This window comes from Palaemon carinicauda, chromosome 16 (assembly GCF_036898095.1).
Source record: "Palaemon carinicauda isolate YSFRI2023 chromosome 16, ASM3689809v2, whole genome shotgun sequence".
NCBI classification, from domain to species: Eukaryota; Metazoa; Arthropoda; class Malacostraca; order Decapoda; family Palaemonidae; genus Palaemon; species Palaemon carinicauda.
Genome location: NC_090740.1, coordinates 5,248,533 through 5,274,676, shown reverse-complemented (window position 1 = coordinate 5,274,676; position 26,144 = coordinate 5,248,533). Strand labels below are relative to the sequence as shown.

General features: G+C 39.6%; 1 protein-coding gene across 3 annotated transcripts in view; it reads right to left on the bottom strand.

Annotated features, from left to right (window-relative positions):
• The window catches only part of LOC137655641 (uncharacterized protein KIAA2013 homolog), a 77,852-nt gene that overhangs the window by 5,957 nt on the left and 45,751 nt on the right, over nucleotides 1–26,144 (bottom strand). Inside the window, exons 11-16 of one of the 3 annotated variants that reach the window (XM_068389566.1) lie at nucleotides 23,067–23,154; nucleotides 18,069–18,208; nucleotides 16,841–16,993; nucleotides 15,500–15,624; nucleotides 13,767–13,938; nucleotides 12,031–12,091 (exon numbers count right to left, since the gene is read on the bottom strand). In XM_068389566.1, the coding sequence (XP_068245667.1) occupies nucleotides 12,040–12,091; nucleotides 13,767–13,938; nucleotides 15,500–15,624; nucleotides 16,841–16,993; nucleotides 18,069–18,208; nucleotides 23,067–23,154 (730 nt within the window). In that variant the 3' untranslated portion in view covers nucleotides 12,031–12,039. Of the gene's footprint in view, nucleotides 1–12,030; nucleotides 12,092–12,140; nucleotides 12,293–13,766; nucleotides 13,939–15,499; nucleotides 15,625–16,840; nucleotides 16,994–18,068; nucleotides 18,209–23,066; nucleotides 23,155–26,144 lie in introns of those variants that run through there. The other 2 variants (XM_068389567.1, XM_068389568.1) reach the window with 2 other exon arrangements.

Below are 26,144 nucleotides of genomic sequence, written 5' to 3'. Positions count from 1 at the left end.
TTCGTCGAACTCCTCCATGGAGGAGCCCGTTCCATTATCAAAGGCTTGGAAAGTGACAGAGACACCCGTCTCTCCAGAAGGTCTTAGCCGCGGGTCCCGTCAGAGCGGAGGTGCCCGTGATGAATCTACACCCCATCGCCGGATGGAGGACGTAGATGCGGACGAGGATCTTAGAGCGCCGGAGGACCCTGCTTATAGGAGGGTGATCTCCTTATAAGGAGTCACAATAAATTGAGGAGCCACTATCTCAGGAAGAAGATGACTGGCGCTCTGGCCTTATGGAGGATTATGGAGGAGCCCGTCCAGAAGAAGTAATCTTTGGCTCTTCTAGAGGGGAGGGACGTAAAGTTGGGGCGCGCCCATATTGATAAGGTGGTCACCCGCAATAGGGACACCTCCAAAGGACACAGTTCGGCCAAACTGCTACAGGGCCTAAAATCACAAAGCAAGTATTATACTTTAGACTGACGACCACATGGGGCTAGCAAGCTAGAGGACGTCCTAGAAGTGTTAGGATAAGGTGCCCCGGAAGACAGGGCATCTGCTGGGCCAATTTTCTTTTCACAATCCGAGTCCATCATGATAGAGGAGATGTCCAAGGATCTCGTGAATGTCGCCTCACGGTTGGACTGGTGGGCTACTAATTTAGTAGGTACCCAGATCCCGACGAACTCTTTGGATATCTACGCGAGAAGCCCCAAAGGAATTGGTCGGATCGAGCTGCCGTGCCCTTAAGTTTCTCACGTTCCAGGCCTTGGCATTATCTGCGAACTGGGTCTTGAGGAGAAGAGACTTGGTCCTGAAGAACCTTTCCAAGAAGTTGCGGAGAAACTGGCTAAGAAGAAAGATACCATCTTGCCGAAGACTCAATCGGCGAGGAGACCGGTGTTTAGAGGGCCTGTATCCGAGGCGCCTGCTAGTTCTCAGTCTTCCCCAACTCAAGTGAGGAGAGTACCTTCGACATCACAGTGGGCTCAGTCAGCGAATCCCTCCCGAAGGGGAACCAATTCAGCCCCTTCCACCTATAGGAATTCCTTCTCTTCTGCCAGGAGAAGCCGTTCAGGACATTCCTCCCGTAGAAGGTAGTGTGGGAGGCCCCCCTCCCCTGCCCAAGCCTCAGGTAGGGGGATGCCTCAGACTATTTTGGCAAGCATGGAAACTCTACGGGGCAGAACCGTGGACGGTAACTGTTTTGAAAGAGGGCTACAGGCTTCCTTTTCTAGAAGTTCCACCTCCCTTGATTCCAGCAAGCCAGGCAGATTGGTTGGCCCCCAAAGACCCCTGAAGGGAGCAACCTTGGAGGAAGAAGTCTCCACAATGTTGGAGAAGGGAGCAATGGAGACTGTTCATCTTCCGGGTCCGGGGTTCTACAGTCGACTCTTCCTGGTAGAGAAACAACAGGAGGTTGGAGACCAGTGATTGACCTGTCAGACCTCAACAAATTCATTCGGAAAACGCATTTCAAGATGGACACCCCAAGAACAGTCATGGCATCCTTGAGGGAAGGAGATTTCATGATATCCATAGACCTCAAGGATGACTATTTCCAAATCCCAATTCATCCAGCAAGCATGAAGTATCTCCGGGTGAAATGGGGTGCCCATATTTTGCAGTTCAGAGCCCTATGCTTCGGCCTGTCCACAGCCCCCCAGGTATTCACGAGAATTTTTACGACGATCTCTGTTTGGGCTCAGGAACGGGGGATCCGTCTAATTCGGTACCTGGACGACTGGTTACTCCTTTCTTCCTCAAAGGAAGTCTTAAAGCAACAAGGCGCGGAGCTTCTTCATCTTTGCAAAACTCTGGGCATCACCATCAATCTGGACAAGTCTCATCTGTCCCCAACCAACAAGATGACGTACTTGGGGATACTGTAGTCCTGGATTCCTTACTAGTCAAGGCGTTTCCATCAGTAGACAGGCTGACCAATCTAGACCCAGTTCTCCGTCCCTTCCTGGCGGGTCAACCCAGAAGAGCAAAGGATTGGCAGAGGTTGATAGGACACCTAGTGTCCTTAGAGATGATGGTCCCCCCAAGGAAGACAGAAGCTCAGAAGCATCCAGTGGAACTTATAAGATCGGTGGGATCAGAGAAGTTCCCCAGACGTGATTGTTCCAGTTCTACTGGAGACCAAACAGTCCCTGGAATGGTGGCAAGATCGAGCGAACACTCTGAAAGGGATGCGACTGTCCTCCGGACCTCCAGAGCTTCTGCTCTTCACAGATGCATCAAAAGAAGGGTGGGGAACCCATCTTCTAGGAAAAGCAGCGAGAGGCAGTTGGATGGAAAAAAAAAAAGTCTCTCCACATCAATGTTCTGGAGATGAGGGCTGTTCAGGAAGACTCTCTACACTTCAGTCCATTTCTAAAGGGAAACTCAGTGGTGTTAATGTCGGACAATGCCACAGTAGTGGCGTACATAAAGAAGGAAGGAGGATTGAAGTCGAAGGAGTTGTGCGTTCTCGCCTTGCAAGTCCTGAAATGGGCAGAAGAGGAACAAGTCAGACTGTCGGCCAGATTCATTCCGGGAAAGAAAAACGTTCTAGCCGACGGCCCCAGCAGGGTAGGCCAAGTAGTAGGGACAGAATGGTCTCTTCACCCCGGGGTAGCAAGATTCATCATCCGAATGTGGGGTTCACCGGTAATGGATCTCTTCGCGACAAGGCTGAACGCGCAACTTCCTGTATTCTGTTCTCCTGTCCCAGACCCAAAGGCGGCCTTGGAGCACGCCTTTCAGCACAAGTGGGACAATCTGGACGTGTACGTCTTTCCTCCTTTCGCCCTGATCAGACAGGTTCTCAACAGAGTAAGGACAGCCAACAACCTAAAGATGACTTTGGTAGTGCCTTGGTGGCCGGAGAGAGAGTGGTTCGCAGACCTAAAAGGTCTGGCTATTCTCCCTCCGTGGCCTCTTCCAGACAGACCAGACCTTCTGAGGCGGCCACACTTTCTGAGGTTCCACGAGAATCCTCAATCCCTTTGTCTTCACGCCTGGAGGTTATCCAGAGCTTTCTGAAAAGACAAGGGTATTCGACCAAGACAGATGTTAGAATGTCACTTTACCTGAGACTGTCCTCTACAGCAGTCTACCAAGCAAAATGGGCAGCTTTTACTAAATTGTGTGCTTCAAAGAAAATAAAGCCTTTAGAAGCATCGGTACCCGACATCGCAGACTTTCTCGTTCACCTCAGAGATGAGTTGGGCATGTCGATTTCAGCAGTAGAGGGGTATGAGCCGCCCTTGGACAAATTTTCCTCTTGAAAGGAATAGATCTAGGTTCTTCTAGACACATCTCGATGCTCATCAAGAGCTTTGAGCAGTCCTATCCCCCCTCGTCTCCTAGGGTTCCGCAATGGGACCTGGCTAGAGTTCTAGATATGCTTAGTAAGCCTCCCTTCAAACTTTTGAAGGATATAATGGACAGGATTCTTACGATTAAGGCGGTCTTCTTGATAGCTTTGGCGTCAGTGAAGAGAGTAAGAGAAATTCATGGGTTGTCCTACGTGGTAGAACAATCAAGGGATTGGAGAGAGATCTCCTTTAAGTTGTCCCCTCGTTTGTTGCCAAAAACCCAAAACCCATCCGTTTGGGATCCTAGGTTCCAGGGTTTCTCTATTCCAGCAATTCCATAATCAGATAATCAAGGTGACTTTAATTTGCGTCTTGTCAGAGTTATAAGGAAATATCTAGGAGGACGGCGAATCTCCACCCAGGTATAAAGTATCTTTTTGTCTCCTCGGGTATGACGGAAAAAGAAAATTTCCAAAAACACCATTTCCTTTTGGCTCAGGCAGGTCATCATTCAAGCTTATTCTAGTGCAGGACTTTCAGTTCCAGGAAAACCAGGGCACATGTCGTTAGAGGCAGAAGTACCTCTCTAGCTTTTGAAAAGAACATGTCAGTAGCTCAGATTCTTAGAGCAGGCACTTGGTCTAACCAATTGACGTTCACTTCGCACTACCTCAAGGAATGTACGGGGAAGTCCTTAGATGGTTTTTCCATAGGTCTTAGACAGTAGTCCTGCACAGCCCCCGTATATCTATACTTCATCAAGCACATCATCAAGGAATTATGTAGGGTGAGTACTTTTTACACTAGTAATGAGCTCTTTGTGTAGTTTATCCTACTTTCCAGTTGTTTGGGTCTTTAGTCAGGGAGGCACTCCCACCTCCTAAAGTGTAAGTCTCCTAAGAAAGTGTTTCGAGGTAAGTCTCTGTGTTGGAGCAAATCACAAATTGTTAGTAATTTGTATTTTTCCTAACATACTTACCGAGAAACACTTTCGGGTTATGGCCCTCCCTTCCTTCCCCCGGGTGCCTCACTGATCTTTAGTATTGTTACTTTCATAGAACTTACTGGAGATCACGACCCAAGCTCATATGTGGCCTACCTCGGGTTTGCCCTCAGGGCACGTGTCCTACCGCTAGGCCTACCATTACAGAAAATGGGAGTAGGGTAAACTACACAAAACTCTGGTCGTTTGAGAGGAGGTTCCAGGTAACTCCTAAGAAAGTGTTTCTCGATAAGTATGTTAGGAAAAATACAAATTACTAAAATATAATTTGTGATTTTAATGATTTATAATTGCTCCACTCATCGACCATTTGTTTCATATTTGTTTTTTGTTTTTTCAGGTTTTTGTGAGAGCTGAAGTACTAGTCCATGAACTGAATTTTTTGGCAGCAGATCTCCTCGGTGAATATTGCTCAGACTACTAAACAATGCTGTATGGAATGTATTCTTGTTCTCTTTTGGTCTTGTTCCTCTGTCTTCATATTTCTTTGTGATACTGTATCTGCCTCTGTTGTTAACCAACCCGTGAAAAGTATTTGAACAGTTGTTTGCCTCCCCATTGTACATATAGTGTAATTGACTGAAATGACCACTGATCCATGTCATGACATCGGGAAAGACTTCTTGCATACTTTTATGTGACTTATTGTATTTGCATGAAAGTTATTGTACGGCTTTTGATTCCTTATTAGAAAAAAGTAGATCTAAGAAAACTTGTGCTCATTTAAGAAGGATATGCTGCATATAATTTTCTGCATATTGTGATAACATGTGCTTGGGGGTTGCTCTCTTAAAGTCTTAAAACAAATATAGTAGTAATAACTAGAGGATACAGCATCTGTTTGTCCACAAAGGCAGGACAGATGGGTAGAGGGATATTAGTTTTATTTTCTTTAAAAAATAAATGTTGTATATAGTTTCATTGTTTTTATAACCTCACCATGTTCATTTTTATTCTAATGAAAACCTGGAAAAATCTTACCTCGGATACAAGTTGCTTGGAGTCCCTTTGCCCAGAACCAAATAAAAGGGGTGGTGCCAATTTAGCTTATTGCTCCCTGGGGTCAGTTAGTTGAGATTCAAGTCATTAACCCAATATCAAGTCTGCGTGCCAAACTTGGCCGCAGCATGCAAAACACAACAATACATAAAATATTGTCGAGCGAGCTGAAAATTTCCTACCACATATGTATTAAGAGAAAATAGGTGTGAAGGTTCTTGGTCAGAAAAAAGTAAGCGTAGCTTCTGTCTTATAGTTAGCAGATACCATGCCTGTTCGGCCTATGTGGAGCTGCAACACAGCTAACCCTGATAATTCCTTATGGATATTAGAAGCCTTTATAATCAAACTTGGATGGAAAAGATTGAAATAGAACCCGATCTGTTGCGATCCAGGGTTAATGCATCTGTCGCCACTGTCTGATAATCCACAGTCGGAGCTACATATAGTGGATACTTATGCTTTTCTTCCATTGAAAACCAGAGAGATTTGAGATAATCACTCTGATCTCTTGGAAAGAGCTCTGATCCAAGATCCACTCTGTGTGCAGAGATGTCTGTCTGGACAGGAAGTCTGCTCCTACATCGAGAGAGCTCATAAGATGGAAGGGGAGAGAAATGGATCTCTCTCCTGAAAATTTCCATAATGGGAATAATAACTGCATAGAGAATTCTCTTGCAGAATTCTCCACTCCTGAGGCAACAAACTGCCTCATGGTTGGCTATGAAAACCTTAATATGAAAGTTCCTTCTTGAAATAAGTCGTCATAATGTAGAGAAGGCCTCCATCAGTTCAAACACATGAATGTGAAAATCTGTAAATTGGGGGAATTTATTTCTCAAACTCATAGGTCTCCTATGAATGACCTTCCCAGCCCAACTTGGCTGTGTCGCTTATAAAGGATCACCGATATCGGGTGAAGAACCAATGAGACCGACCTAGATAGGGCCTGTGGTGTGGTCCATGGCCTAAGAATTCTTTTGCCTCAACAAGAACACTTTGAAACTACTTAGTTGCTCTTTGCAACATTTGATTGATGTCCTTTAATCTGTTCTTCAAAATGGAACCAACTACTGATGAAGGAAATTGAAGGCCCAAGACTTCGTTATCATCTGGAGAAATAAATTGACCTAGTGTATAATTCTTTGCCGAGATGCTTTTGGCTGGCCTAGTGGCTTTCAACATTTTAGCCATAGGATTATTCCTTTTTAGAACGACAAAATAATAATCTTGATGTGCCAATAAAAAAAAAAAAAATAAAAAAAATCTTAAGTCTGCCCTAACTAGCCAGTTGTGTAAATAGTCAATGACCTGAATTCACACTAGGAAACAAATATTGAGGACAAAAGGCATCACTTTTTAGATGTTGAATGTCTCCTTAGCCAAAACCCTGGTAAAGGAAAGGTTGGAAGTGGGAAGCAATAGGAAATTTCTAGTAAGCGTGCACAGGTCCAAAGCTCTGTATTAATTGGAATATGTGATGGTGGTCATCTTGAATTCACTGTGTAGAGGATCCGTGCTCTTCTCTCTCGTCTTATCTTCAGTACACACACACACAAAATAGGCTTTCTTGGAATTTCTGGAGCTTGCATTTCATTTTTCATAACTCCTTTTATCAGCACTTTGTTTACAAATTACTAGAGTCCCAGCCATTCTCTTGTTATGACCGTAACTAGGGGCTACTGGAGCAGTCAGGACCTGGGCTGTTACACTGGATCGAAAGCCTCCATGTGGTAAGAAGCCAGTCGGGTGATGTCCACCAGCCTCGACTGAGGTGTCACAAGTAGCACTATCCGTACAACTCGGACTGGCCTTCCTGGATCTCAACTTCATAACAGTTTGCGCACTTATTCCTAACTCCAGGCTCAGCAAGCAGAGGGGTCGTGGTCTGAGCGAATGTGATGCCGACGCTCGCCTGGGAGCAGAAACCACATGACAGAAGGCACGCTCACCGGCTGCACGACTATGCCACGAGCGGGTATGGAGGAACCACCATAGACACCAAGGGAGCAGGTAATAGCTGTCCCGCACTCCTACACACAAGGGTCGGAGCGATGACACGGCCATGTGCACTAAGGCCTTGTAGGCCTACTAATGCCCAATATCAGGGTGAACACCTTGCTGACATGAGTCACTTTATGACCCTTCACAGTCCTTTTGAGGAAATCCTAGAGTCCCCAATACTGGGAGTTATTACCATGCCTTTCACCACCGTCGCTGCAATCACTTAAGACATTGGCACTGAGGGAACAAGGGGAAGAAGTGGACTTGGCTACAAGCTCTCTCAATGAAGTCATGAAGTCTACCTGAAAGACCTAAGGAAGCACGACACTTCCACAGGATAAACTTCTTGTCACTAGCCTGCAAGGTCACAGGAGAAGAATCCAGCTTCCGAAGGGGTACGGCTGACACTGCCCCCCCCCCCCCCCACCACCAAAACCTAAATAGCCTGTCGAAGCAGATCCGAGGGCTCCTTTAATCTTGACTCGTACTCATCGTGTAATAACTCTGTAGCGTTGCACGTGGGAAATACTGTAGTGGTAGTCACACGAACTGAGAAAACTGAAGTAACTAAAAAAACTTCACTGTCTGCTAGGTGGTTGCTAAGACAGACCCTGATGAAGGTTTAGCTCGCTTCTTCCCCCTTCTGGGCGTACACCTGCTATTGTACAGGTGACCAAGATTTGCTTTCGGCACATGGGTATAATTGCGAACAAATATGCCCCTTACAAGACGCACAGAGGGAGTGTACATTTACATGCGGTTTGTGAGTAGACTGGTTGCAACATCTATCCTTCCCCTAGTAAAAACGAACTTTCTGCTTCACTTCCATCTTCATAAGTCCACAACTGCATTCATTTTCTTCTGCAAGAGAAAAACTAAATTTTGGTAAAGCATTTGCAGTACAAGCGTACTCAACAGCAGCCGAATCAAATGTGAAGCTCCTGCTGGGAAAGGGGGGCGGGGACTCCTTGCCCTGCACCCTTCACAAACTGGGTAACCACTTGTTGTACAACTTTTAACTATTGTCTGTAGCTCGCGCTAAATCAATCTCGCTAATTAAAGGACAAAGACTTGTAAGTGCGTAGGAACAAATATGTTAATACTGTACTAATGTTTTATTTCATAGCTAATATGACACCATAACAACTACACAATGGATTTTAATGAAACTAGCAAAAACAAAGGTAGGGTGCATAAAAAGCAAAATCATAATTGGATAAACTTGAAAACAAAAGGAAATGAAGTAAAAACACACAATCAGACAGAAAGAGTAAACCATGCAGTAAAGGTCAAGAAGGAATTGACTTCCCAAACAGTAAACTAATAACAACTAAACGTCAAATATACCCTAACTGTAACTTTATTCATAAAATATGTACACAAGATACTTTTAACACCTTGCTATAACAAACTTCATCCGATGTTCTACTCAACATCCGTCCATCTGAGTACATGGACATCCACATTCATCAAAAAAGGGTTAGCCACCTAGTGAGCCCAAGTGCCACAAAGATGATAATACCAAGGGTTATTTACTGCATAATTTTAATTATCTAACTTTGGACTTTCACTGTTCAATGATTCTCTGGTCTTTTCCCACCTACCTGTCCAACTTCTTTATCCTTATTTTGCTCTAATATTTACTTCTATTTTCAGGAAAAAACAACTAATAAAATAACAACACAGATCTGTAAAACATTAACAAGATAACTACTTTTAAAAATACATTTATAAATTTTGCAAATCAAGCCCAAGGCAATAAATAACAAAACATAATCCATACATTATAGGGTAAAGTGTTTACAACAATAGTTATGTGCTTACGACCATTTCAACTTGCAATAAGGCTTTGGTGACCTTATCAAGACGTAGGTTATTATTACAATTACCAAAGCAGAATACTACCAGCCCTAGGCACCAATAGGGAAACCAATCCAGTACAGGCGAAAAAAAAAAACTGGCCATGAATATTTAAAATTTAAACAGAGAATGGCAGTAGTAATGGTTTTGAATATGAGGGTCAAAGATAAATATTAAGGAAAAGGCAATCTCTTGGTCCGTTCTAATAATTCTACTCGGCCATTGGAATAAAATAGCAATTAAAAAGAAACGAGTACTCAAGTACCAAAGTCCTGAAAGAAAAGGGTGATGTACCCCAAGTACCCTTATGCCTTGCCAAGGATGTGGCAGGACCCATTCCACACCAGAGATAGAATCCGGTATGTAACTGGGGTCTGACGAAGGCCGAGGAAGGCCAATGGTAACGGGAGGAGAATTCTTGGCATGGATCCCAGCAGAGACTAACAAAGTACCAAGTACTTTTCCCTCTGTGGATCAGTTACAATGTGAGGATCTTGGGGACCTTAACGAGGTCATTAGTCAGGGGGAAAATATAACCTGGTTGTTGAAGAGGTCTTGATTAAAATTATTTTCGCAATGAGATAATAAAATCACATGCATAAATTTTCACACGTATTAAAATTAACTCTTTAAGTGTGGAGTCTCTGAAAACATTACCCACTTGTAAGTACTGTAATAGTGGAAAGCTTCAGCAGTTGCAAGTCCTAATTCTTCAGAAACATAATAAAAAGTTTGGATTTATGGAATTAACATTACATAAATGTTCCAGTGCTGGGGCAGAAGCCATTCACTGCTGGGGTACAATCAGGGGAAAAGAGGCTGGATAGCAAGATGGAACTGGGTAAAGTAGAGCTAAAATAGTGGTCCGAAGAGATGCTACATCAACCATTTACTAATGCCAACATTGCAGTGTGCACTAACAAAACTAACCTCCTTCGGGATATAAGTGTGGGATATGGAAACCTTATTCTGTTGCAATTCAACTTCCTTTGTAGATCTAATTAGTTGGAAATCAAGGACCATCAGCTTACTGATCTCTTAGTATTATAGGTTTATATGTAAATGCAGTACTAAACACCTAGTACTAATTTCTCTTGTTCTCATGTTAGGAAGTTTTGCAACATCCACATCCATGTCTACAATATTCCAATGGTGTGTGAGCAATTTATGAGGAAGTCTTAATACATGCAATTCATATAACTAATCTTGAGTGTTAATAGCTAGTACACTTAGGTACAATACAAAAACCTTCAGGAAAATTCATCCAGCAAAATGCTAGATGGTTTCCTAACAACATTACATTACTACACAGCTACCTATACTAGGTGTTAATGAATCTTCAATGTCAAGAAATTTCCATTGAATATACAAAGGGCCAAAATTAAATTTTATACCTTTGTACTACAGAATAGTACAGTATATGCTATCTGAAAACTGAATATGGGATTTTGAAGAAGGAAAAATCTATTTCCGGGCGAGGGACCTGTGTCGCCCAGTGAAATGCTCCTTATAGCACCATTTCTAAGGTATTAATACTGTTAAATATAACAGAGAAAAAAGTTGCATGGAATGCCAGGAATATACCCAGCTCGCTCACCCTTATAGATTGTCGGTATAATAACTGGGGCGTGTTAAAACCACTATCAGAGGTCCCTTACCAATTAGTCTCCTCCTTCCTCAACATCCCCCGTTACTACAAGGTGCCGTTCTCTACGGCTACTGCCCCCTCCCCACCCCCCACCACTACCACTACCAAAAGCCATTAGGAGTTTCAATGGGAGGATTTGTTTTTCATAAAAAAATTTGACAATGTTCAACACATTTTTGAAAAAGGATATAATCATTTGTGCATTTGATGATATAAAGAGACTCTTATACATAACTTAAATCACTGCATTTAAACACTTCAACCTTAGTGAATTGACAGCCATATTGAACACAAGACAAACAGGCATATTAGACGACTCAACACAGTTTGTAAATCAACAGGTGTAAACACATACACCATCATCACAATACAAAATAAGCAACATTCATAAAATTTTCACATACTAAAACTCATTACAGAATTCTGAGGACTCTCAAAGGCCACAGCATAAACCAGAAATATCCACTGTAAAGTAAGTCCCCTTGATAAAAACATGAAGAATTCCAAGAGTGTGTTCTCAAGTCAAAGCATAATTAGCCAATGCATCCAGTTCATAATCCTCCCCCATTACTAAAACTCTTTATTGCTCGTAAACTAGCCTACATATGTGCCAATATTTTTTTCAGCTATCAATGTATAATACAAAAAACAATTTTAAAACTGTAAATCAATTTGTATTTAATTTTGCACTTTTTCAAATAACTTATAATCTATTGCTCATATCATGTTTCTGTCTTTCAAAGATCTTTAGGTGAAAGTTCTTATGAAGGGAACTTACTGTACTACATTGGCATCTAAAATTTCTGGCTATAAACTGCATGGTAGGCCAATTATTTGAAATTTCATGTTTATATTTTAAACTATCAGCCATTATTTGATATTTCAATAAATTTTGAAATCTTGAACATTATGATATTAATAGCAAAGTATATTTCCAAAGACTACCTATCATGTCATTTAATGATAAAAAAAAACCAAGCTGCAATTCTCTATCCGCAACTAAGGCACCACCTATCTGTAAAAACCTAACAAATTTCTCAACTACAATGATTTCTTGTGTTCATCATACTTTAAAATTGAAGATCAAATCCAATAAACTCTACACATCTGTACCAAAGTTTGCCAGGACAAAACAGTTATAAGCAGTAGAGTACAAAGTGCATTTCCAGTTTTCAAATCAAGGTGCAAAAAAACTTAATGGTGAAAATAGAACTTTCCAAACTTACAGTTATTTATCAAGTTTCAGATGGGCTGAGAGTTTGTGGAATAATATTCTGGCTCAACAATCTAATAACAAAAAAAAAGAAGAAGAAAAACTGACAGTTTAACACTAAAAACAAACTCAAGCTAAATAAAACTTTGAAACAACATAACACTCTATAATGCAATTTCTTTCTATTGTAGACTTTCAGAAGGGACTGAATTGACTTAAAACTTGACAAACACTGTAGTTAGTATGTAAATTTGGAATGCTTTTTCTTCTCATACCTGGCAAGGTGGAAAAGCATTGTCAACAATTAGTAGACCTTATTTCATTCAACATCAATGCTAAAAAAATTAAAAAATATAAATACTTACAATAGTAATATCAAAGGCAAATATGTATACCATAAAGACAGTAATTGAAAGTTATCTAATGCACCCAATTATGAACAACTGACACAAGCAATTTAGTGGTATCTTTTGCGATCTTTTCGTATCTATTACTGTGTTACATTTGGCAAGACAGATTCTGATGAAACTTAACAAGCCTGACTTGAATGTTTCCCTCAAAATGTTATAATTTTATATCTTTAGAGTGTTTTCTTTCAAAGAGTACAATTTTTTTTACCACAAAAGTGTCAGCTGATTAACAAATTCTGCTGATTAACAAACTCTTTCTTTAAGTGTATTGAATTAAGTTATCCTTTTCAGGTATAATCGCGGTTGTTTCCGTATCTTTTAATATTGAAAATCCTCCTGTCATTAAATCAGCTAATTTGAATTTATATATGGTCTTACAGTATTTAAAAGGTCCAGGTGATAAACCATTGGAAATTATGACATCAGCAAAATGTATTAGTGAATTACAGGCCCTATCCAAGTATTCTGGCTTTGCAACTGATAAGATACTCATAATTATTTGCTACGTTTCAGGGCCAAGAATATTCCCTTGTCAGGTCAGACAGTGAACAGAAATTCAGAAGTTAGGTTTCTACATTCTATTAAGGTCGTAAAGGTTTATCTAGACAAGGCACATTGTACAGTATTATGGTTGTAAGTGTTTATCTAGAATTAGGAAGAAAGTCCTAATTTAATTTGTGGGGTGGATAGGTTTCGTGGCTAAAGAACATGACAAGCCCGCTACTTTTCTTAATTTTAGTAGGAATCTGTCTTTGGAAAAAGTCTTAGCATTAGCTCAGTGGCATACTTATTAGTATTTGTCAAACATCACTTGAAGGTGGCCTGGTTTTCTTATAAACACTGATGGGTGTTAGGTCCGATAATAGTCGCAGGTGATAGTTTAAAATGTTAGCTAGTGTCACTGGTAGAATTATGCATTAAGAACTATTCTAATTAAAAGCTGTTTTGGCAAGAAACTTTTAGTCTTTCTACAGTGAGACATAAAAATTAAAAAAGCAAGCACACTATTAAAAAGTTATGAACTTTCTTCATACAAACTAATTGCTTTTAATTTTTCACAATTTCATGAAGAATTTAAACTCAAAATATTTAAGTCCCTATTCAAAAGAATAGAACGTAAAAACTGACAGACCGTTCATTTACATACAACTCACAAATCCCCAGCAACCAATTGCTTTATCCTTCATGCTGTCTGGCCACTTAGCTAAACGATGTCCGCGGGTAATCAGTGGAGAATTTTGTCTTCAATACCATGGTTTATAAATATATATAATTAATTTACTTCGTTTCTATTAAGCTGAAATTTAGTACTCTATACAAAAGCAATGTTGCAGCTTACCTGTACCGAACTTTAATATCACCCCCACAGTACTCATTGATGACAAGCTTAATGAGGAAGAGATGAAAAATAACAATGAGTGCAATGATGGTCAACCAGAACACCGTTGGCAAGCCACCCCACTTGTGGCCATGTTTGTGCATAGCTATGACATGATGCTCATGTGGAGGAGCTGCAAAGAAATAATTTAATATTAATGTTGGTAAACAAATGCTTGCCAAATGAAGACATAATTATAATTACTCCCATTAACCCTTTCAATGGTAATTTCAAGGAAACTTCTGATATGGCAAATTCTTTCAAGACCACACAAACCCTAGATGATTGATATTTATTGAAAAGCTCACATCAAGACCTTTCTATTGAATGCCAACTTTCTATAGTTTGGGCAATTATAAAAGAGAGTTTCCTTTTTCAAATTTTGACTAGATCACTAATGACAGTGAAAGGGTTAAGTAAAAAAAAATATATGGATTAGAATTTTATATATATTGAATTAAACCACCTAGAATAAACATGACACTAATACAAGTTATTTTAAGGGATTCTTTTGATGCTCAAATAGATAACCTAAATGACAAGAAAACCAATTTTTCCCAAGATAATAAGGCTAACAGTGTCCAAGACGATACATTAAACACGTATGGGGTTCGATCTCCTACTTCCACTAGGGACAGATTGAAAACATTTTTACCAAATTTAATAAAATTATCATACAAAGCTCAGTGTTCAGTACAGAGACAAAGTCAAGGAACTGGGTAATGCATATGCTGTCCAGACCATTCTATATCTTGGATTCAGAATGTATACGACATACCAGTAAGTCTGAATCTGCTATTAAATTACTTTTGACATTATTTATGGGACTATAATTTGTCCAATTTAATTAAACTAAATATTTACATTTAGTTCAGAAAAAGTCATTAACCTTTTTACCCCCAGGCTATTTGGAACTTTCCAACCCTTAACCCCCAGGGGTTATTTTTTTTCAAGCACATTTTGCAGTATATTTTTTTTAAATTGCTCTAACAGCCTTAATTTTCGTCATAGAGAGGTCAGGTTGGTCTCATTCTCTTGGAAAATGTCTGAAGTTTCTCAAAAAATTATCAAAAATATGCAAAAAAAAAAAATGTAAATAGCAGTTTTTTGCAAGGACGTACCATAGGGGTAAAGGGATGAGTTTTGTGAAACGTACCAGTACGTCCTCTGGGGGTAAAAGGGTTAAGGAACTGTCCGGAAAATGTATTTGCTGTTGTGACTCATTTGTCTATCTGGAATTCAGATTGCATCTGACCTGTGCTGGAATCTTTTCTTAGCCCTGACATCTTTTAAGATTCTATAACTTGTAAATTTGATAAAATTAAATATTGTATACATAGAAAAGCCCCTCATGTTTACAGAGTATGTAGACAACATCTTTTTTAATATTCTTTTTTTCACTTCTCCAGCTTCTTCTTATATATGTAATTGAAAACCCTATCCAGGAAATTCATTAAAGCACAACCAATATAATTAAGCATCATTCCCATGCTTATTAGCAAAGAATTCCCTCTGGAGTTGTAAAGGAGCTACTAAAAATAAAACCCGAATCCAAAATCCTTGTACAAAGTATACATTGACTAAAAATTTAACCAGAAATTAATAACAAACCCAAAAGATAATTCATATTAAAAGAGGATAAATATATAACTACAAAAAAATATGAAAAATGAATAGATACAATAAAAACTTACCTAAGGCAATTTCTTTTACATGAATTGTATGTTTAAGTTCTTCCATATGAACTTTATCAGACGTTATATATAATATTGCTGTTACTGGCTCTGTAAGCTTTACTGGAAAGGCTTGCTTTTCCTGTCTGAAAATAAAGAATTGAAGGAAAGAGATCAACCAACTTATCCATACCAATATCAACAAGTCAAATATTACTATTACAAAGTTGAAAGGGATACGGTGTTGAATTTTAGTGTACATTGCACTGTTATATGAAAATATAATAAAAAGCATGAGTCATACACATGTAGTGTTCAAAATCTCTAGATCCTCTTCTTTCCGACCATTATCCCCCAATTAAAAAGGTCGGTTGCCTGATGGGCTGTCTCCTATGCCTTCTATTATTATTATTATTATTATTAAATGCTAAGCTACAACCCTAGTTGGAAAAGCGGGATGCTATAAGCCCAGGGGCCCCAACAGGGAAAATAGCCCAGTGAGGAAAGGAAATAAGGAAATAAGGAAAATAGAACATTTTAGGAATAGTAACAATATTAAAATAAATATTTCCTATTTAAACTATAAAAACTTTAACAGAACAAGAGGAAGAGAAACTAGATAGAAAAGTGTGCCCAAGTGTACCCTCAAGCAAGAGAACTCTAACCCAAGGCAGTGTAAGACCATGGTACAGAGGCTATGGCACTACCCAAGAATAGAGAACAATGGTTTAATTTTGGAGTGTCCTTCTCCTAGAAGAGCTGCTTACCATAGCTAAAGAGTCTCTTCTACCCTTACCAAGAGGAAAGTAGCCACTGAACAATTACAGTGCAGTAGTTAACCCCTTGGGTGAAGAAGAATTGTCTAGCAATCACAGTGTTGTCAGGTGTATGAGGACAGAGGAGAATCTGTAAAGGATAGGCCAGACTATTCGGTGTCTGTGTAGGCAAAGGGAAAGAACCGTAACCAGAGAGAAGGGTCCTATGTAGTACTGTCTGGCCAGTCAAAGGACCCCATAACTCTCTAGCGGTAGTATCTCAAGGCATCGTCTTCCACCAAACTTCTCTCAAGATCATCCTTCACCTTATCTCGCCATTTAATTCTCTGCCTCACTCTCAATCTTCTCCCCCGTAACAGGTTCCTCCCGAGCCCTCTTCACTCCCTCCCCACAATCCATCCTCAACACGTGCCCAAACCATCTCACTGGTAACACACTTATCACCTCTGCAATCTTTTCTATGTCTGCCAATCTTCTTATTTCACTTTCCAATCTTTCAAGCAGTCATATTCCCATACACCACGTTAGTGTTCTCAAGCTAAATACTGTACTGCGTAACTAACTACATTTAATCCTTCTTACTCACTTGAGCTGAACAGGAGGATCAAGACATCCGGCATCGCACGCATAGTAGTTCCTGTCAGACCTATCTAGCGCTGTGTAGATGACTGCTTTGTAATCCTCCTCTTGTACCATTATGGAAATATTCAAGTGGGTTGCATTACCATAACTTATTCGTCTGCAAAATAAACGGAAAACATGATACACAAACTACAAACAGAGAATTTAAATATTATCATAGCACCCATAATAAACATAGGAAGTACAGTAAAAACAGTAAATTCATCTTTACAAAATCTACATTAAATAAAATTAACACAATAGATTGTGGGAAATACTGAGAAAAAGAAATAAGGAATAAGGATAATACCCAATAAGAAATGTTATAATGAGCAATAAAAAATGTGTGAATAACAGTAATGAAAAGCAAACAAAAACAAAGGTAAGAATGGAAGATAAAATATCACAGATAATGAAAGGCCTAGCTGGAAAAAAATTGACCTGTGAAGAAGTAAAACCTTACCAATAAGAACTTCAAAAAACAGGTCTGTAGATTTTGAAACACCCAACACATCCCAAGCTCGGGTAAAAGGGGAGGGTTGGCGGCAGGAAAGGCATCTGGCCATGAAAAATTAGCCAAAACAACTATGGTCACTGAGCAACCTTGATATCTATCATAAAAAAAAGTATACTTACCAAATAGTAATTCCATATTCTAAAACGACTTTTCACCGTGATATATTTTTTGAGTGCTATGACATGTGCATGCATAAACTACCCAAAGTGTCATAATCCTCCAGAGATAGGCAATCGTTCTTAGCTTTCACTATTATTATTACCTAAGCTACAACCTAGTTGGAAAAATAAGTAGGATGCTATAAGGGCAAGGGCTCCAACAGGAAAAATAGAACAGTGAGGAAAGGAAATAAGGAAATAAACTACAAGAGTAAGGAACACAACATAACATTTTAAAATCAGTGACGACATTAAAATAGATCTTTCAAAAATAATCTATTAAGAAAGACTTACGTGAGCCTATTCAACATAAAAACATTCGCTGCAAGTTTAAACTTTTCAAGTTCCACCGATTCAACTACCCGATTAGGAAGATCATTCCAAAACTTGGTCACAGCTGGAATAAAATTTCTAGAATACTATGTAGCATTGAGCCTCATGATGGAGGCTCAAAACCACCAAAAAAAAATCTAAAATTATATTTGGAACAAAAACAAGAAAAAGTACAATGCACAAACCTAAAATTATAATCTCTGTGGAGATCCTTTGGATGAGCATTGAGCTCAAGATGCTGGTTCTTAAAACGTAAACCACCTAAACTTAGAAGCATCGCTTGCATAATACCATCGGCCCCAGCTCTCACTAACTGATGGCAACCCTGATAAAACAGAATGAATATAAGTACAGTACTGTAAAGGAATTGCACCAAGGTTAACACCAAACATAAATTTGCTTAATGCAATATACTATAAATTTTAGTAGACAAATACATACATACATATACCATGGCACTTCCCCCAATTTTGGGGGGTAGCCAACATCAACAAAGAAACAAAAACAAAAAGGGGACCTCTACTCTCTACGTTCCTCCAGCCTAACAAGGGACAAATATATTTGAATAATATAGATAAAAAAAAGTGGTTTTAATGAAGGAAAACCTATTTTTGGGGAGGTGTTGTGTGGTATCCACGGTTTCCAAGGACTTCCCTGTAAAAAAAAAGTTGGAACCCTGGCCTCCCATTGAGCATGAAAGATGGCAAGCTGGGTGCAAGTTAGTGACCAGTAGTCATGATGGTTCACAGTGATGGCATGTCATTTATAAGTCTGAACTCCAGGGCCTCCTTTATATACAATAGGTCTGTGCTTTGCACATTGAATCACCGACCTTATAGAAGGGGAGACAATATTTTATTTGTATTTCATGCCGTACTGGATTCCCGGCTCTAGACTTTTACAGAAAGTCCTTGGAGATCAAACAGCATATTAACTCCTCCGTATATCAAGATACATTATGTACAAAATAGGACTCTCTCTCACTCTAGTTTTCCTGATATACCCATTTGCCATTTCCACTAATTCTGATCTATTTAGCAGTCTTTGGATTTTGAAGTGAATGTTTTTTCAAGGGCCTGTGAAGATTTGTATAACCAATTTCAAGAAGAAGCCCCTCACATCTATTGTGAAATGAGCCCATTAATGTAGTTCATGTGAAAATTATAAATGTTAAATACTATGAGGTGTTTACCCTAAAACATCCATTTATGTATGAAGACTTGTTTACTATTAAAACAAGATTTTATTTTTAAAAAATTAGTAATAAGGCTATAATCAAAATTAATATTAAGGGGATAATAAAGTGCGTCAGTGTCTATCTAGTACAATTCAAGATTCTGGTCCCTAGAGTCCATATTTTGACACAGCGAGTCAAAGCAAATCCCCTACAAACCCGCGGGGGCATATAAAAATCAGAATAGCGCCAACGTTATCCCTGCGTGTCGTAAGAGGCGACTAAAAGGGACGGGACGAGGGGGCTGGGAACCCGCTCTCCTGTATCTACATCCTGTGAGACATCGACAAAGCTGCTGCTGCCTCCGATGCCTTAGATGACCGCGAAGGTAGCAGCAGTGGGGGATTCAGCGTTATGAAGCTTCATCTGTGGTGGATAATATGGGAGGGTGGGCTGTGGCACCCTAGCAGTACCAGCTGAACTCGGTTAAGTCCCTTGTTAGGCTGGAGGAACGTAGAGAGTAGAGGTCCCCTTTTTGTTTTTGTTTCATTTGTTGATGTTGGCTACCCCCCAAAATTGGGGGAAGTGCCTTGGTATATGTATGTATGTATAACTGCAGCATCGGTTGCCATAGAGATATTGACATTGCATTCATTCTAAGAGCAGAACTACTTTTGGTCATGTGCATTCAGCCTTGCATTGAAAGTCTTGCTGAGTTTCTACGATGTCAAAATTTCTTTTCTTATTCTTTTCCTTCATCTTTCTTTGATAAAGATTTATCAAGTTCTAATTCTCACTTTATTAAAATTCTCTAATGACCTTTAATATATAATTCTACTTTTTCCCCAATAATACATACATACATATACCAAGACACTTCCCCCAATTTTGGGGGGTAGCCGACATCAACAAATGAAACAAAAACAAAAAAGGGGACCTCCCCTCTCTACGTTCCTCCCAGCCTAACAAGGGACTCAACCGAGTTCAGCTGGTACTGCTAGGGTGCCACAGCCCACCCTCCCACATTATCCACCACAGATGAAGCTTCATAATGCTGAATCCCCTACTGCTGCTACCTCCGCGGTCATCTAAGGCATCAGAGGAAGCAGCAATAATACTAACAAATGATTCATATCCAGCTTCTACTGCTGCTTTGAAAATATTCTTTAATTCATCAATCTCAGTGTAGGCCTTGAAGGCATTCAAAATACTGTACTACACATAGGATTTCAACTAGGTTTGACCATCTATGTCAATTCACACATTGTAGGCTTGAAGGAAATTGCTTCTGCAATGATGATTGACTCGTTGTTACTCTTCTTAGAATATTTTATTTTCCTTTTTTCCTTTCCTCACTGAGCTATTTTCCCTGTTGGGGCCCCTGGGCTTATAGTATACTGCTTTTCCAACTAGGGTTGTGGCTTAGTAAGTAATAATAAGTAATAATAATAATAATAATAACATTCTATGATATCTAGTGTGTGTCAGCATAATGGCTGTTTGGATCCAATCATATACATAGCAGGGGTAAACAGCTATAACACTAAACCTTACACTCATTTGACAGGTAAAAATAAAGATTCTACATATCCAAATTTCATGGATTTGAGATGGACAGGTACACTCTCCATGAATAAGACTTTGAAAGGATTACTTTTCTCTTTCAAGTAATTCTTAACTTTATGGAAGACAAAAAGGTGGAAACACTAAAAATTAAAATGTTAGTGACCATTAATTCCTTATTACATTGCCAAATAATGGCAGCATAATTTACTTTCTTGAGGATGAGTAGGTTAAACAAACTATTTAACTACCTTATATTTGTGTGACTGTTAGTTTGATTAGGCATCCTCCATTTCAAACGTATTTTGCCATAATTGAAAACTTATTCTGGAAGGTAAACTCTTTAATTTATCAAGAAACTAAGAAGCAGCTTAATTTGATGCAGAGGGTCCCATTGCTTTTATATCTCTAAACCATTCTCTCTTTTTATATGTTTGGCAATTAGTTTTGATGTGGGTAGAGCTCAATCTGATTTAACATGTGGCTGTCTATGGGAATATTCTATCGGTTCATTTCCCCCAGCCAGGATTTTCAATGCGTACTTATCTATTCCAAGAAATATTCCCCTACTGGAATGTTCAGTCATTTTGAACATTCTAGCAACTCCTTTAGCTCATATAAAACTTTAAGAATCTCCATTTCCTCAACTAGATCTGATTCTTAACCTTTTTACCCCCAGGCTATATGGAAATTTCCCACCCTTAACACCCAGGGGTTATTTTTTTTTTCAAGCACATTTTGCAGTATATATTTTTTAAATTGCTCTAACAGCCTTAATTTTTGTCATAGAGAGGTCAGGTTGGTCCCATTCTCTTGGAAAATGCCTGAAGTTTCTCAAAAAATTATCAAAAATATGCAAAAAAAAATTTAAATAGCAGTTTTTTGCAAGGACGTACCGGTACGTCCATGGGGGTAAAGGGATGAGTTTTGTGAAACGTACCAGTACGTCCTTTGGGGGTAAAAGGGTTAATGGTCTTTATTGGGTTTACTAAGTTTCCCAGCATTAGTAATTATAAACTTTGAGACTATTTCAAGCAACACTGTACAGAAATAAAAAAAGGATTACAATTCCAAATCATAGAAAGAGCAAAACACAAACAAGTGAGGGAGATAACCTAATCAGGAAAGCCGCAATAAAGGGAGTCGAGACGTGTGCTCACCATAGCAAGATCCAAACACAAAATTTTAACTCGCTATTAATTGATTGATTATCCTAATTTTTTTTTTGTTTATGTGAAATTTAAATAAAAGAAATTATCAATACAGTACTGTGCTACTGTATCTACTAATTTGTTACCATTAACCTACAAAAATAATTATATCAAAACATTTTCTCTGCTAATTTGTTACCATTAACCTGCAAAAATAATTATATCAAAACATTTTCTCTGCTAATTTGTTACCATTAACCTACAAAAATAATTATATCAAAACATTTTCTCTGCTAATTTGTTACCAATAACCTACAAAAATAATTATATCAAAACATTTTCTCTGCTAATTTGTTACCATTAACCTACAAAAATAATTATATCAAAACATTTTCTCTGCTAATTTGTTACCAATAACCTACAAAAATAATTATATCAAAACATTTTCACTGCTAATTTGTTACCAATAACCTACAAAAATAATTATATCAAAACATTTTCACTGCTAATTTGTTACCAATAACCTACAAAAATAATTATATCAAAACATTTTCACTGCTAATTTGTTACCAATAACCTACAAAAATAATTATATCAAAACATTTTCACTGCTAATCTGTTACCATTAACCTACAAAAATAATTATATCAAAACATTTTCACTGCTAATTTGTTACCATTAACCTACAAAAATAATTATATCAAAACATTTTCGCTGCTAATTTGTTACCATTAACCTACAAAAATAATTATATCAAAACATTTTCGCTGCTAATTTGTTACCATTAACCTACAAAAATAATTATATCAAAACATTTTCGCTGCTAATTTGTTACCATTAACCTACAAAAATAATTATATCAAAACATTTTCGCTGCTAATTTGTTACCATTAACCTACAAAAATAATTATATCAAAACATTTTCACTGCTAATTTGTTACCATTAACCTACAAAAATAATTATATCAAAACATTTTCATCATTTAATCAGCAGTTTTGAAAAAATATGAACATCCAGAAAATATTACTTAGAAGTAACCATTTTAAATAGCTTATGTAATTCATAATTCATTGAGTCCCTTGTTAGGCTGGGAGGAACGTAGAGAGTAGAGGTCCCCTTTTTGTTTTTGTTTCTTTGTTGATGTCGGCTACCCCCCAAAATTGGGGGAAGTGCCTTGGTATATGTATGTATGTAATTCATTAGTCTTCCAGACAAATTTCTTATGACCTTATTCATGTAAATCACTATAAGCAAGATACTAAATTCTGTAAAAACTTATTGTACCCATAATTACCTGTTTCTCTAACGTAACCATCCAGTAACCAACAACAGTATTTACAGCTTCTACAGAATCCAGCGGGGACCAGAGGCGATCGGCTTGACTGAAATATAAGAAAAATGTTATTTTCATTAGTAAAATAAATTTTTGAATATACTTACCCGATAATCATGTAGCTGTCAACTCCGTTGCCCGACAGAATTCTACGGGAGGGATACGCCAGCTATCACTATACTAGAAGGGGGTGTACTCACAAGCGCCACCTGTGGCCAGGTACTACAGTACTTGTTGTTGACGCCACCTCACTTTTTCCTCGGTCCACTGGTTCTCTATGGGGAGGAAGGGTGGGTCAATTAAATCATGATTATCGGGTAAGTATATTCAAAAATTTATTTTACTAATGAAAATAACATTTTTCAATATTAAACTTACCCGATAATCATGTAGCTGATTCACACCCAGGGGGGTGGGTGAAAAACCAGTGTACAAGACTAAAGGATAGCTAAGTATCCCGTATTTCATATAATCAGTTATCCACAATAACAATGAAATAATAAGTACCTGGTAAGGAAGTCGACTTGAACCGTTACTCTGCCTTTAATAAGATCGTCTTCCTTACTGAGCGCAGCGTTCCTCTTGGAAGGCTGAATCAACTCAAAGGTGCTAAAGTATACAGGGCTGCAACCCATACTAAAGGACCTCATCACAACCTTTAACCTCGGCGCTTCTCAAGAAAGAATTGACCACCCGCCAAATCAACAAGGATGTGGAAGGCTTCTTAGCCGACCGTACAACCCATAAAAAGTATTCAAGAGAAAGGTTAAAAGGTTATGGGATTATGGGAATGTAGTGGCTGAGCCCTCGCCTACTACTGCATTCGTTGCTACGAATGGTCCCAGGGTGTAGCAGTACTCGTAAAGAGACTGGACATCTTTGAGATAGAATGATGCGAACACTGACTTGCTTCTCCAATAGGTTGCATCCATAACACTCTGCAGAGAATGGCTCTGTTTGAAGGCCACTGAAGTAGCCACAGCTCCCACTTCATGTGTCCTTAACTTCAGCAAAGCAAGGTCTTCTTCCTTCAGATGAGAATGTGTTTCTCTAATCAGAAGCCTGAATAGTAAGAAACTGAGTTCTTAGAACTTGGAAAAGAAGGTTTCTTGATAGCACACTATAAGGCTTCTGATTGTCCTTGTAAAGGTTAAGACCTTTTTAGATAGTACCTAAGAGCTCTAACTGGGCAAAGTACTCTCTTCAGTTCATTCCCCACCAAGTTGGACAGGCTTGGGATCTCGAACGACTTAGGCCAAGGACGTGAAGGAAGCTCGTTTAGCAAAAACCGAGCTGCAAGGAACATGTAGCCGTTTCAGATGTGAAAACAATGATCCTGCTGAAGGCGTGGATCTCACTTACTCTTTTAGCTGTTGTCAAGCACACGAGGAAAAGAGTTTTTAATGTGAGGTCCTAAAAAGAGGCTGATTGGAGAGGTTCAAATCTTGATGACATAAGGAACCTTAGGACCACGTCTAGATTCCAGCCTGGAGTGGACAACCGACGTTCCTTTGAGGTCTCAAAAGACCTAGGGAGGTCCTGTAGATCTTTGTTGGTGGAAAGATCCAAGCCTCTGTGGCGGAAAACCGCTGCCAACATACTTCTGTAACCCTTGATCGTAGGAGCTGAAAGGGATCTTACTTTCCTTAGATATAACAGGAAGTCAGCAATCTGGGTTACAGTGGTACTGGTTGAGGAAACTGCATTGGTCTTGTACCAGCTACGGAAGACTTCCCCTTGAGACTGATAGATTCTGAGAGTGGATGTTCTCCTTGCTTTGGCAATCGCTCTGGCTGCCTCCTTCGAAAAGCCCCTAGCTCTTGAGAGTCTTTCGAAAGTCTGAAGGCAGTCAGACGAAGAGCGTGGAGGATTGGGTGTACCTTCTTTACGTGAGGTAGACTTAGAAGGTTCACTCCTAGAGGAAGAGTCCTGGGAATGTCGACCAGCCATTGCAGTACCTCTAAGAACCATTCTCTCGCGGGCCAGAGCGGAGCCAACCAACGTCAGCCGTGTCCCTTTGTGAGAGGAGAACTTCTGAAGTACCCTGTTGACAATCTTGAACGGCGGGAATGCATACAGGTCGAGATGGAACCAATCCAGCAGAAAAGCATCCACGTGAACTGCTGCTGGGTCTGGAATCGGAGAACAATACAACAGGAGTCTCTAGGTTATCGAGGTAGCGAACAGATCTATGGTTGGCTGACCCCACAGGGCCCAAAGTCTGCTGCAAACATTCTTGAGAAGGGTCCACTCTGTGGGGATGACCTGACCCTTCCGGCTGAGGTGATCTGCCATGACATTCATACCGCCCTGAATGAACCTCGTTACCAGTTAGCTTTCGATCTTTAGACCAGATGAGTAGGTCCCTTGCGATCTAGAACAACTTCCACGAAAGAGTCCCTCCCTGCTTGAAGATGTAAGCCAGGGCTGTGGTGTTGTCAGAGTCCACCTCCACCACTTTGTTAAGCTGGAGGGACTTGAAGTTTATCAAGGCCAGAATAACCGCCAACAACTCCTTGCAATTGATGTGAAGTGTCCTTTGCTCCTGATTCCATGTTCCCGAGCATTCTTGACCGTCCAAAGTCGCACCCCAGCCCGTGTCTGATGCGTCCGAGAGGAGACGGCGGTCGTGTTTCTGAACAGCCAAAGGTAGACTTCCTTGAGAAGAAAGCTGTTCTTACACCACGCGAGAGAAGACCTCCTCTCTTCGGAAACAGGAACTGAGACCGTCTCTAGCGTCATGTCCTTTATCCAGTGAGCAGCTAGATGATACTGAAGGGGGGGGGAGGTGGAGTCTCCCTAACATGATGAACAGGGCCAGCGATGAAAGTGTCCCTGTTAGACTCATCCACTACCTGACTGAGCATCGGTTCCTTCTCAGCATGCTCTGGATGCATTCTAGGGCTTGGAAGATCCTTGGGGCCGACGGAAAAGCCCGAAAAGCTCGACTCTGAAGATCCATACCCAAGGAGACAATGGTCTGGGATGGGACGAGCTGAGACTCCTCAAAATTGACCAGGAGGCCCAGTTCCTTGGTCA